This window comes from Microtus oregoni, unplaced genomic scaffold (assembly GCF_018167655.1).
Source record: "Microtus oregoni isolate MIOR12 unplaced genomic scaffold, Mior012 000018F_ref0000195, whole genome shotgun sequence".
NCBI lineage: Eukaryota > Metazoa > Chordata > Mammalia > Rodentia > Cricetidae > Microtus > Microtus oregoni.
Genome location: NW_024543077.1, coordinates 5,140,208 through 5,153,069, shown reverse-complemented (window position 1 = coordinate 5,153,069; position 12,862 = coordinate 5,140,208). Strand labels below are relative to the sequence as shown.

The 12,862-nt window shown below is 41.1% G+C and overlaps 1 protein-coding gene across 1 annotated transcript in view; it reads right to left on the bottom strand.

Moving 5' to 3' along the window:
- The window catches only part of Reln (reelin), a 445,074-nt gene that overhangs the window by 250,167 nt on the left and 182,045 nt on the right, over window positions 1–12,862 (bottom strand). Inside the window, exon 4 of the mRNA XM_041668128.1 lies at window positions 2,518–2,588. Coding sequence (XP_041524062.1) covers window positions 2,518–2,588 — 71 coding nt within the window. The remainder of the gene's footprint in view (window positions 1–2,517; window positions 2,589–12,862) is intronic.

Genomic DNA, 12,862 nt, shown 5'->3' with positions numbered 1-12,862 from the left:
GTTAAGACAAGCATATTATGTATTAAAGGAAAAGAAACCGAGACATGATTCCTCTTTCCAAAGGCTTCCAGGTGGGAGACATGGACACTAGGAAGGTAATTAGGACCCACAGAGACAGACCTTGTTAAGAGTCAGGACAGTCAAGCACAGGAGCGACATAGGCACCTGCATTTCTCTTCAGTTCTTGAGAAATAATTCAGTCCACCTGCTCAGCAGAAGTGCCCCTCTCCATCTTCAAAAGGTAAACCTCACAGTTATAATTTAGGGGCAGAGAGAATTTGTGTTCTTTTCTTATCACTCAATTAATATAATTTCATTGTAAACTTTTAGAAAACACAGGCAAGCTTAAGAAGAAAAGAACGCTTCACACTCTCCCCTTGAAGAGCTCCTACTTGTTATCTGGGCCGCTGACCTTGCTGGAGCCTTTGCTCAGCAGGAGCCTTCCCAGGTGATTGCTGAGCCTCCTCCAACCAGGAAGGTCACACCATCCTTCCAACCACAGTATCCTGACTGCAAAGGACTTGTAAAGTCTGAAACCCGAGAGTAAATGATGGCTTGCTGGCTTCCTCTCTCTCCTCAGCCTTGAGAGAGAGGAATACTGACGTCTAGCAGCTGGTTTAGTCCTCGCAGCTGGGCCTTGGTGTCCTCTTGTGGGACATAAACAATCTCACAGACATCAGCTTCAGACGAGGCCACTGTGCGATCACAACGGATGGAGACAGAACCACCACAACTTTATTCTTGCTTTCTCTCTCTCTCTTTCTCTCTCCCCCTCCCTCCCTCCCTCCCTCCCTCCCCTCTCCCCTATTGCATGAGTATCTGGAAGACTGAATCAGCCAGAACAGAAGACATAGAAGGGCATCTGGTCAAGGAAAAAGGGATGGTTTTGGGCTACACAGAGCACTGGACTTTTGGATTAAGGCTCCCTCACGCAGTTTTAAGGCAGGACTGAGAGGAGGGTGAGTGGGGTGGGGATGAGAACTGAAGGATTGTGAGTCCAGGCAGCCCCCAGGCAACTGCTGGGACAGCATCTGCAGGACAGTCTTCCGAGGAAAGGAAGCAAGGCTGATGACCTGCTGGCATTCTGTTCTCAGACACCAGATACTTCTACGTTCTCGGTATTTCTGGCTCACAATGCAATCTTAAATTCTCCTGGTTCCAAGTGCCACAAAACAAAATCTGCTTTGTTTTAATTGCTTAATTTAATTAGAGTCAATAAATTAAAATATATTATAGATGGAAGGCCTTGTACTGTGGTATATAGGGAAGGGTATATCGTCCTTTCATAAACATATTAGATATTCTTTGTGTTATGCATAGAACACTATTACATGCAAAAATATGTTATTTTATTTGAAGAAATCATGTTTTAATTAAAAGTAGAAAGAACCAAAATAAACACAGGGTTTCTAGCACCAGCTACCTCCCTGGCAGCAGGAAGCCGTCGCTCTCCCACCAAATAAGGTGGGAGAAATAAGCCAAAATAATGGCTGCACCAATGCGATGTCTGTGGATTATGTGCTGCTGCAGAGCTCAGTGATGTCCTTCAGGTCCTGGCTCGGTTTTTAACAACACCGTAGGGACCAGACGTAAATTATGTGCACACGCAATACTATGATATAAGATAGGTTTTGTTCTTATTCATTCAGAATTTTTCCCACTAATATTCTTAGCTTTTTATTTAATTTTAAATAGTCTAACCCGATTATAATAGACTTACACTTTTGTACAGCATAAGAGAACTTAAATTATAGGGATGTAGCTTTTTTTGACATTATATATTTTGCATGATGTTGATGCTCCCTGCTTTTATGGTATTCTGTTTTCAGTAAATATTTTCAAAATATGGAAAATATTTACATGATGATAGAGTTCCTGAGTTTGCCTATTAAGGCATATTTTTAAAATATCTACATTGTTGAAAGTCATAGAAGAAAAGTCAATTTAACCAAACAATACTGACAATAGGTTTTGGAAATTATGGAGGGGATTTTTTTTGAGTGAAGAATCTATAAGCAAATAATTAGAAGTTTGACAGCAACAACTTATCAAATGCCACTTAAGTAAAATCATACTGATTATGTCTATCTAAATATTTAGATACATGAGCAACTCATGATAAGACCAATTGAATCAAGGCCATAGATAGTACAGTGTAAAGTAATAATGAGAAACTTAAGTGGCAAATCAAAGGGGATTAATTCTGTACAATTTTATAACTACTATCAAATTTATCACTTCTGCAACAACTGAAAGCGATTCAGGAGAACATTTTATGAAAATAGGATACATTTTCTTTTGGTTTGTTTGCTGACAGCAAATATGTTCAGAAGTCAATATTTATCAATAACGAATGAATGAATAATGAGTAGGGATATGAGGTGGTCAATAATTCAATTTTAAAGCATCGTGATAAAGGAACATCAATGAGATGGCAGCCCAGTCACAACACGTAGGACCTGCCGTGAGTAACTCAGACGGAATGAACCAACAGGAACAGGGCCGCTACGTCCTTACCTCCTTGCTCACACAACTGCTGGGCTAGCGCATCTTTGAAAATCACCTGGCCCCTGTGTGTCGCGGTCGCCCTGAAAGTGAGGAGGAGAAGGTCAATTTTAATATACTGTAATAAACTTGATATTAAAACGTTCTTAAAAATAAATGAAATCTGCAGAGACATTTTTAAACCAAGAGTGCAAGTGAAAAACAAAATGAAGGCTTAGGTCCCCTGGGCCAACTGTTATCTGCAGGTCTGACTTGATGAAGACATTGTAATATCTGAGGCTTATTTTGGAGACAGCAGGTGTGGGCAGAGCCTGCATAGAAAGAATTATGGAAATGGCACTTAATAAGGTCTCTATACATCGACACAAAATGTCTTGTAGAGTATCTTCAGTGTGGGAGGCGGGTCCTCTCCAAGTACTTTTAAATTCTGAAATAATGGTCACCATAGCATGGAGAATTAAGGCAAAAAAAATATTTTGAAGGAATATTTTCCATAAGTGAGGACTCTTCACAGCTTTTATAATTAAAAAAATTGGAATAAAATCCAACTTCCCCTCCACCCACAGGATGTAATTCCCCATTTACAAGGAGCCACGCATCTTCCTTCTAATCAGAAATAAGCATATGGAACACTGAGAGAACCCAGCACCCTGCAGCAGATTTGCTACCCCATGGCTATAATTGGAAATGTCTTATTAAAGGAAGAATTATTTGTTCTCTACATGTGAACTGTTTTCCTTCAGAAGAATGGTTTTGAGGTAAAATAGATTGTTTAAAATGAAATTAGAACAAAAACTCATGATTCCTCGAGAAACTTGATTTTAGAAAAGAAGCCATACAATTGCATTTACTGTCTAAAAACATATTCACATTAAATCACCCCAGGACAAAAACAATGTGATTCTGCCGACATCTGCTTAAGGTGGATTATAGACAACACACTGGGTAACTCCTGAGAGGGCAAACTTGGTCTTCTCATTACTCCTCCGTAGGACACCCTTTGGTCAATATCTCAATTTGTGCTCCTGACACCCCCCCCAATAGCACTGACTCTGGCTCCACGTGGATGAACCCCCTCACTTCATGCTGTGGGGCTTCCTGATCTCTACTCTCCATGGAATCGTCCCTGTGCCCTAATGTCACTAATCAAGCTTCAACTATCTGAAAATCAAGATGGAACAGTCCATGCTGAAGTGTTAATAGGTGATACAGCTCCACCCTAGCACACCACAGCGGTGCAACTATGGAAAGTGCATCTTAATTAACACACATGCGCACACTGGCAGAATAGAGGCAGTCATGGGTGTAGACAGGAGACAGAACTAGTGAGAAGGCTCAGGAGTAGTCTCCAACTCGGGGCATGTGTGGCGCTTACAAGAGGAGTCCAGTTCTTGTTATGTGTTAATCACTTATAAGGAGAAGCCATCTTTCTCTGTGTGTATATATTTATAGACACACATGTTTTCTTTACTTTCAGAAAGTTGAAGTGAGGCCTAACCAAACATTTGGGCATTCCAAGTTATAAACATATCCTATAGACCTATTCTTCAGTAGAGGTTTTCTGTCCAGAGAGAAAGGAGTGACTTTATTCCCTCACCCATTCTTCAAATCAATCGAACCCAGTGCTCCTGAGATCTGTTTCCCATCTACTTCTAACGGCAACGCCACATCGTAATTGTAAAGACTTCATGTGAAAAGGATATTTCAGAAATCACCAAGCAACAAGAGGACTGTTATAGCATATAGCGCTTAAGAGAACGGCTTTGTTCCACAATCCCAGAGAACTCAGACAACAATGAGGACACTAAGAGAGACTTACATAGATCTAATCTACATGGAAAGTAGAAAGTAGAAAAAGACAAGATCTCCTGAGTAAATTGGGAGCATGAGGACCTTAGGGGAGGGTTGAAAGGAGGAAGGGAGCAGAGAAAAAATGTAGAGCTCAATAAAAATCAATTAAAAAAAAGTTGGAGAAACCAGAGGGGAACAGGTGAAGCTCAGGGTGCAGGAAGGAAAAGACCACTTTGGAGAGACTGGAGAGGAGGAGAGGAGAGGGGCAAACTGGAAATTCTCTTAGCAGCGGAGACCTGATTCACTCTACCAGAGATCATCATGTGTCTGTGTATGAAGGAGATTGCCCACACTGGAGTAACTGACAGGGAACCGTCTATAATTGGAAACAAGTGTGTATAGCATTTGATCCACAATCAAAAAGTTCTAAAATCTGAAGACTTTATCCATATTGTAAAATTAGAATAACCTGAATAAGGTATACTCATGATAACATTATTACACACGGCCATATCATTACTTTTCTCTTTATAAAAAAAATTTCACAATTCTATCACATACATACACACACACACACACACACACACACACACACACGAGAACGGTTAGTTAGCATCTGGCCGTATGTGCTCTCCATAAACAGGATGTGTCCAAGCACTAAGGTACAAGGCCTATCACAGAATTTGCTCTTATCTCTATTTCAAGTATGAAAAAGCACCGTGCCGTGTTCTTCCAGCTACTCAGCAACTCCAGAGTTGGAAGTCAATGCCTTTATCCATAGGTTTATTTCTCAATGTTTGAACAATTTTATAAGCATCTCAGCACATATAGCAGAACAGTAGCTGAAGGGACCTCTGAGTTCATCTAGGTAAAACTTCTATTTTTTCTTAAAGCTTTTTTTTTAAAAAAATAATTTGTCTTTAAATTATGTTAAACTGTTGCCGGGATGTAAAATAAAAAATAAAATGAAACAAAATAAATTGGTTACAAATGCAATTTCCACACAAGAATATAAGGCACTTTAGGTATACTCCTCCTAGCCCCTTCTCTCCCTCCTCTTCCTCATCCCCACCCCCACTGGTCTCCTTTGTTCTACTGGGTGGTTTTGCTTCTGTTTTCATGCATCCTATACATATATGGTTTTATTTTTCTACAGTCTGGGACCCAAAATTAAGAATAAAGATGAAGTATTTGTTATTTTCTGAGACTGACTTAATTCACTTAGACTGAGGATCTTCTATCATTCCTGTTTTTCTGAAAACCTTGTAACTTCACTCTGTTCTATGTGTGGCAAGAATTCCATTATGTTTATGAATGGTATTTTCCTTAGCTATTCTTCTGTTGATGAACACCTGGGCTGATTTCATAGATTAGCCACTGTGAATAATGCCTCATGGATCAAAATGTGAATAAAATATTGATGTGCGATGATCTCTGTGATATAAAGAATACACACACACACACACACACACACACGCAACCCCCTAAATTAAATAACTCAGGTAACAAATGGGCTAATGAAGTGGATGGACAGTTCTTAAACATCTAATTAGCCAAGAAAGATGAAAAACCATTTAGTACCACTCGGGCAGAGAAATGCAAGTGAAAACTACATGGTGACTCCGTGTGGCACCAGTCCATGAGGGTAAATACAGTGAGGGTCTGAAGGCTATGGTGTGGACACTACTTGGGGAAATGTTAACCAGTCCAGTTTCTACGGCAGTCAGTGTAGACATTTCTCAGAGAACTTAAAGCAGACCTAACATATGAGCCGGCTGTATCTCTCCTGGGTATTTACCTCAACAAAGCCAAAACTCATTTATTTAGCAGTGATTCTCGTTCAGCAAATGCATATGGAATTCCAAGACGGAAAGTTTGAACTTCAAACTGTGTTCGAAGAATTAGCCTTCATTTGACGTACCCTGTGTACTGCGTTCCCTATATCTTCCTGAGGCATTCTGAAAGCCACCGGTCTAGTCTAGCTCTCAACAGCACATTAAGAGGGAACCGGAGGCTTATTGAAGGTCACACAGTCTGTCCTGGGCAGATGGGACCTGACTTCAGGTCTGTGGTTTTCAGTTCCTTTGGAGTTCCTGCAGGAGTCTCCCTGGGAGCAGCGGGAGGGAGCAGGGAGTGCTCAGGGCACTGATCCGTCCAACTGGAGTCCCGGGACTAGTTAGTTCTAGAACTAAAGTTCTCATTAGCTACTGTGGTCTAGGAAATGGCTCAGTAATGAAAAACCGCCTTGAGGAACACTGCATGCTGTGTAATTATCCCAAGTTCTTTACTTCCGAAAAGCGAAAGCCACAGCCACTGTTAAGTGGGCTGGTATACCATGGCTATTATTTTAACATCCACTAAGAATTAAGATTTGCGACCCACTAAGCCCTGTTGTTGGGCTCTCCATAAATCAACCCAATCCTGACAAGAGCCCTGTGAAGATTGTAAAATTCTTCTCTTTTTTTCTGAGACATGGAACTAGTGATTACAAATGTCACAAAACTGGAGATGGTGTCAGAGTTTGAGCCCGGGCAGTCTGAGTGGTGAATCTTCTTTTGACTCAGATGACAATGTGGAGGTTTTCTGTCTCTTGCTGAGGGTGCGCCTGCTTTCGGGTCTGACTTTAATATCACATCCGCTCTGGCTTGGGCTCTACTCCAATCCTTTAGGACCTTTAATTTAATCTTCTGGATAATCCGGCTTATTTTCTAGTTCGAGTTAGAATCTTGGTGACACACCCAGCACCGACAGGAAATTCGCCTTTTAAAATACCAGTTCCATGCATGGCATTCTAAACCTCTACCCCCAGCACTCAGAAAGCCAGAGCATATAAGGGCTGCAAGGTTCAGGCTAACCTGAGCTACACAGGGAGTTGAAGGCTAACCTTGGCTACACAGTGAGAGCTTGCCTCAAAGACAACAAAAAAACCAATGCTATCATTAACACTTGCCTATTCTCCATTCTCAGCCACAGGCAGACTCATGATAATCATGGGTGCCTTTCCTTCTCATAAACCTTCAGGACATTGGGGAGACACTTTCCCACAGAAATTTCCACCTTACAGTAGGAGTTCCAAGGTCCGTAATAAGTGAGAAAACCAGGTGGCAAACACGCGTTTTGTCGCTTCATCCCAGGAGATGACCCCTCTACCCACCACAGGCCACTGGAGTCAGTGATATCAGGTCTACTCAGAACATGCTTAGATCAATAAAATTATTCATGATATGATAATCTGATTTCAAATAATTCATGGAAATGTATGTATCATAATATGGATGTGCACATACATGCACACACACACTCAAGAAATGTTAAAAGAATTAAAAAGCGCTGAGAGGAAGATCTTCCATTTTTAACCCACAATATATTTTTAGGAATACACCTCCCATATTTTTAAGAGTAGATACCCACGGGATACAGTGACAAGCCTTATTCAGTATCATAATTGCTATTTTATATAATTTATAGTTCGTTTTGGAGGAAAGCTCATCAAATCTGTGGTGCTAATAACTATGTTGGTACTATTTGCACTTAATTTTCTATAATTAGCGGTAATTTTTTTTCAGAAGAGATCAGAAAATATCCTTATTGTTCAGCATTCTGGAGTATAGACCAATTTTCTCAAAATGTTTATAATGAGTACTTACATTCCGGGAAGACACATAGATCTCTAAAGCAAGCCCGCCAACAAGAGTCCCATTAAGTAAGTAATTTTAAAATCATGTTTGGCTGCTCAGTTTTATCATTTTGACAAATTCTATAGATCCCCCCCGCCCAAATGAAGAGGTTCATTGTAATCACCACGTTCAGTATTTTAAAAATAGCTCATGCAGTTAGTTGAGAAGTGCAGGCAACTGTACTCCTAGAATAGCTGCTAGCCAAGGCACTCGAGGACGGGATGTGTGCACTTTGCTGTGGTCAAGAGTTGAGGCTCTGGCTGCGCTGAGAAGGTCCAGCTTTCAACACCACACGCTGCCAAGGATGTGCTATAAGACGCTGGAGAAGCTGCTTTAAGCATCCAGCTTTCACACTCCCCACGTGAGGAGAGAGACAACTTGAAATCACTACTGTCACTTGAAGATAATAGTCACTCTTCAGATACTGAAGTCTCTCAAAAGAGGTCAAACTTCTGGAGAGAGGGAATCACTAATTTACAAAAAGTACCCACCCACAAGAAGCCAGTCACAAAGACTTGAACATAGAAGAAAACTATATTTTTCATTTCAAAGTTTGCTCTCTATGTGTATTATTAACAGACAATGATTACCAAAGAAGGAATGAAAAGAGGTTTAATATGATAATTTTTATTTATGAAATGGTCATATTTGTGTAGGGTTTATCTATATGGAATGAACCAACTTGCTCACATGAACATGAAGAACAATGCCTGCTGTTTCGTCTCAACCCTGAGGGTGGCTCCTTCCTCCCCTTTCTCTGCTGTCACACCTAGGAGGTCTAAGGACCTACGGTGACTGCCCCTTCACAGCTGGAAAGGAGAGTCATTGATCAGCTATATAAAGTTACCCTCTTTTTTAAAAAAAAATGTTTTTATTGAGCTATATATTTTCTTCAACTCCCCTTTCTTCCTCTTCCCTCCCCTTATACTCTCTCCCAAGTTCCCCAAGGCCCCAATTTACTCAGGAGATCTTGTCTTTCTCTATTTCCCATATAGATTAGATCTATATAAGTCTCTCCTAGAGTCTTCATTGTTGTCTAGGTTCTCTGGGATTGTGGTTTGTAGGCTGGTTTTCTTTGCTTTATGTTTAAAAACTACTTATGAGTGAGTACATGTGATGGTTGTATTTCTGTGTCTGGGTTCCCTCACTCAAAATGATGTTTTCTAGCTCCATCTATTTTCCTGCATAATTCAAGATGTCGTTATTTTTTATGCTGTGTACTACTCCATTATGTAAATGTACAACATTTTCCTTATCCATTCTTTGGTCGAAGGGCATTTAGGTTGTTTCCAAGTTCTGGCTATGACAAACAATGCTGCTATGGGCATAGTTGAGCACATGTCCTTGTGGCATGATTGAGTATCCTTTGGATATATACCCAAAAGTGGTATATATCCACTCATCCTGAGGAAGGTTGCTTCCTAATTTTCTGAGAAATTGCTACACTGATATCCAAAGGGGCTGTACCAGCTTGCATTCCCACCAGCAATGCAGGAATGTTCCCTTTTCCCCACAACCTCTCCAGCATAAGTTGTAATCAGTGTTTTTTATCTCGGCCATTCTTACAGGTGTAAGATGAAATCCACATCAGACAGGGGTCTGATCTTTAAAACATATAAAAAAAACTTAAGGCCGGGCGGTGGTGGCGCATGCCTTTAATCCCAGCACTTGGGAGGCAGAGGCAGGAGGATCTCTGTGAGTTCGAGGCCAACCTGGTCTACAAGAGCTAGTGCCAGGACAGGAACTAAAAAGCTACAGAGAAACCCTGTCTCGAAAATCAAAAAAAAAAAAAAAAAAAAAAAAAAACCAACTCAAGAAATTGGTCATCAAAAGAACAAAAAATCCAATCAAAAATGGAGTACAGACCTAAACAGAGAACTCTCAACAGAGGAATCTAAAATGGCTGAAAGACACTTAAGGAAATGTTCAACATCCTTCGTCATCAGAGAAATGCAAATCAAAACAACTCTGATAGTCTCCTTTTCTTAATCTACAAGATAAACAGACAGTATCCCATGTATTCCAGTCCAGATGCAAACTCGCTAAGCAGCTGAGGATGGCCTTGAACTCCTGGTCCTCTTGCCTGCACCTGGAAACTGCCAGGATAACAAACACCTGTCACCATAGTTTCACGCAGCGCTGGAGATGGAGCGCAGAGCTGTGTTAATACTAAGCGAGTCTACACCATACCCAAGCTGCACGTGCAGCCCTAGCTGGGTAGTTTCTAAAGTTTAAACTGCAGATTTGTAGAGAGACGATGGATTTGTACCACAGGTCAAGAGTTACGTTAACCTTTGGGGCTGGAGAGATGGCTCAGTGGTTAAGAGCATTGCCTGCTCTTCCAAAGGTCATGAGTTCAATTCCCGGCAACCACATGGTGGCTCACAACCATCTGTAATGAGGTCTGCTGCCCTCTTCTGGTCTGCAGACATACACACAGACAGAATATTGTATACTGTATACATAATAAATAAATAAATATTAAAAAGAGTTACGTTAACCTTATCCAAGTGTTTGCTTTGTGATGCAGCATTGAAAACCACATATCTCTTATTTTTCAGGGCGAATCAATCATGTGAAAATTTCACTAAAACTATAAGGAGTTATGGTAATGATATTCTAACTGGTTATTTTTAGAAAATACAGGTACTAAATTGAAGGAGAATTTAAAACAAAATTAAACACAACAAATCCATTTTGGATATTAAAAGAGTCAAATGTGTTAAATGTTTTATGACAAAGCCAAAGCCAATGGAATTTCTAATAAAGAAGCAATTTCTACCCTTGTTAGTCATTGTGAATTAGAACACTGAATTCTGGACAGAGATCCTGCCATAGCGTATGGGCTTTCCTCTTCAGTTAAACATTTTGGAAATGTTCTTACAGACAAGCCAAGGGGCGTGTTCCCATGGTGATTTCCAATCCAGGCAAGTTAACAACGAAGATTAAACACTACAACTCAACTTGACACTCCAGCCCATCATTTTAAATCACTACATCACTCATGCTCCCTTCCCCTCAGGCCTCATTTTCAACCCAGAATGCAAAATTCATTAGTCCATCTTGAATGTCCCCTCTGGTCTTTACCAGCCTGGACAATGTCAAAAGGTCTAAAGTCAGTTCTGAGACTCTTTAACTGTGAGTCTCTAGAAGATCCTATAATAAACAATCCCTAACAAAAGGAAGGAATAAAGGCATAAAGAAGAAAGCAAAGCAAAACGGAGGCCCTGCAAGGAAAACAAGCCTACAATAACATATGTCTGACATGAGGACTTGTGATGGACTCACAGCAGACAGTTTTGGACTCTTTGGGTGCTGCCCCTGGTAGCAAACAGAGCCATTTCCGGAGTGGGTCCACCCTGTGCCTGTATCCTTCTTCACGGATTGTGTCATGGTCTGCCATCTCCAACATACTGAGGCCTCCATTACAATTTAGGCTTCAACCTCAAAGCCTCAGGCAGGGTCCTCTTAGGGACTAGAGACAGGGACTTCAATCCCATAACACATTGTCTGGGGTCATTGGCTCACCACATTTTGATGCGAGCCCCTATGGCCCTTTAGCCTTGTTTCTTTCATGAACATTAAAGTAATAGAACAGAAGATGCTGGCAAGTTCTGCTACCCACTTGAGATGTGGCCTTCCTATGCTGGAGTATAGCTGTGTTAGCCTCTTCATGCCCTGGAAGCTGAATTTGTATGGATATTTTCCTAGGCAGTTGTTTTCCCTAGGATCCCATCAACAATCACTGGGAAAATGCAAATGAAAACCACTTCATGCCTGTTAGATAAAACCACAATACCTGGGCAGTGGTGGCACATGCCTTTTGTCCCAACATTTGGGAGGCAGAGGCAGGCAGATCTCTGTGAGTTCAAGGCCAGAGTGGTCTACAGAGCAAGTTCCAGGTCAGGCTCCAAAAGCTACACAGAGAAATCCTGTCTCGAAAAATCAAAACAAAACAGAGACAAAATAACCCACAATAAAATGGCACTTCACACCTGTTAGCACACAAGGGATATAACATCACAGCAGTCACACACAACAGAAGGGAGCTGGTTGAAAGGTAAGTAAGTATAAACTACCCTGTGATCCAGCTATCCCACTGCTGACATTTAACTCAGAAAACCTGAAATCAGTTTGTTGAAGAGATGCCCGTTTCCCCATGTTCACAGGCACTAACCACAAAGGAGAATTTAAATGTTCTGAGACTAAAGATAGAATATAGAACATGTGATACACACGTACACAGGATAGGATGCGCTTCAGCCTTATAGAAGGACATCCTGCCACTTGTAATAAGAGGAATGGAAGTGGAGAAGTTTCTGGAAAGTGAAATAAAGAAAGCACAGAGAGTTTCTGTTACCACATTTCTAAAACCGATATAGACGCACAAAGAGCAAAATCAGGATGGTGGATGCAGACTCCAGGCTGGAGGTAACGGGCGTAACCAGACTCAGGGAAAGGGGATGATGCTAAAAACAAAACCACCGCCTAGCACGGTGAGTGAGTCAATCAGCTTTACAAAACTGCTAAGAGAAGAGGTTCCAAATGTGCTTACCATAGAGAAGGGCTAAGCACTTAGGTGATAAATCTCTTAACTTGCTTGCTTTAATTATTCCACATGTTTATGCATGGCTATATAATCAGTGTACAGCCCATATATGTACAATTGTGACATGCAAATATTATTAAAACAGGACAGTTCAAAAGGAGAGTGAGAGACGGCAAAGCCCTGGGTGGCACAAGGCATTGGAGGCGCATACGTGGGGAGAGGCAGCCTCTACAAGAAGTCCTTCTAGGAACCAAATCCGTACGCGCTACCCAACCTAAGGATTTCACCGCAGTCGTCCAAGCCAACGCAGCTGAGTCACAGTTCATGTAATAGCCTGTTT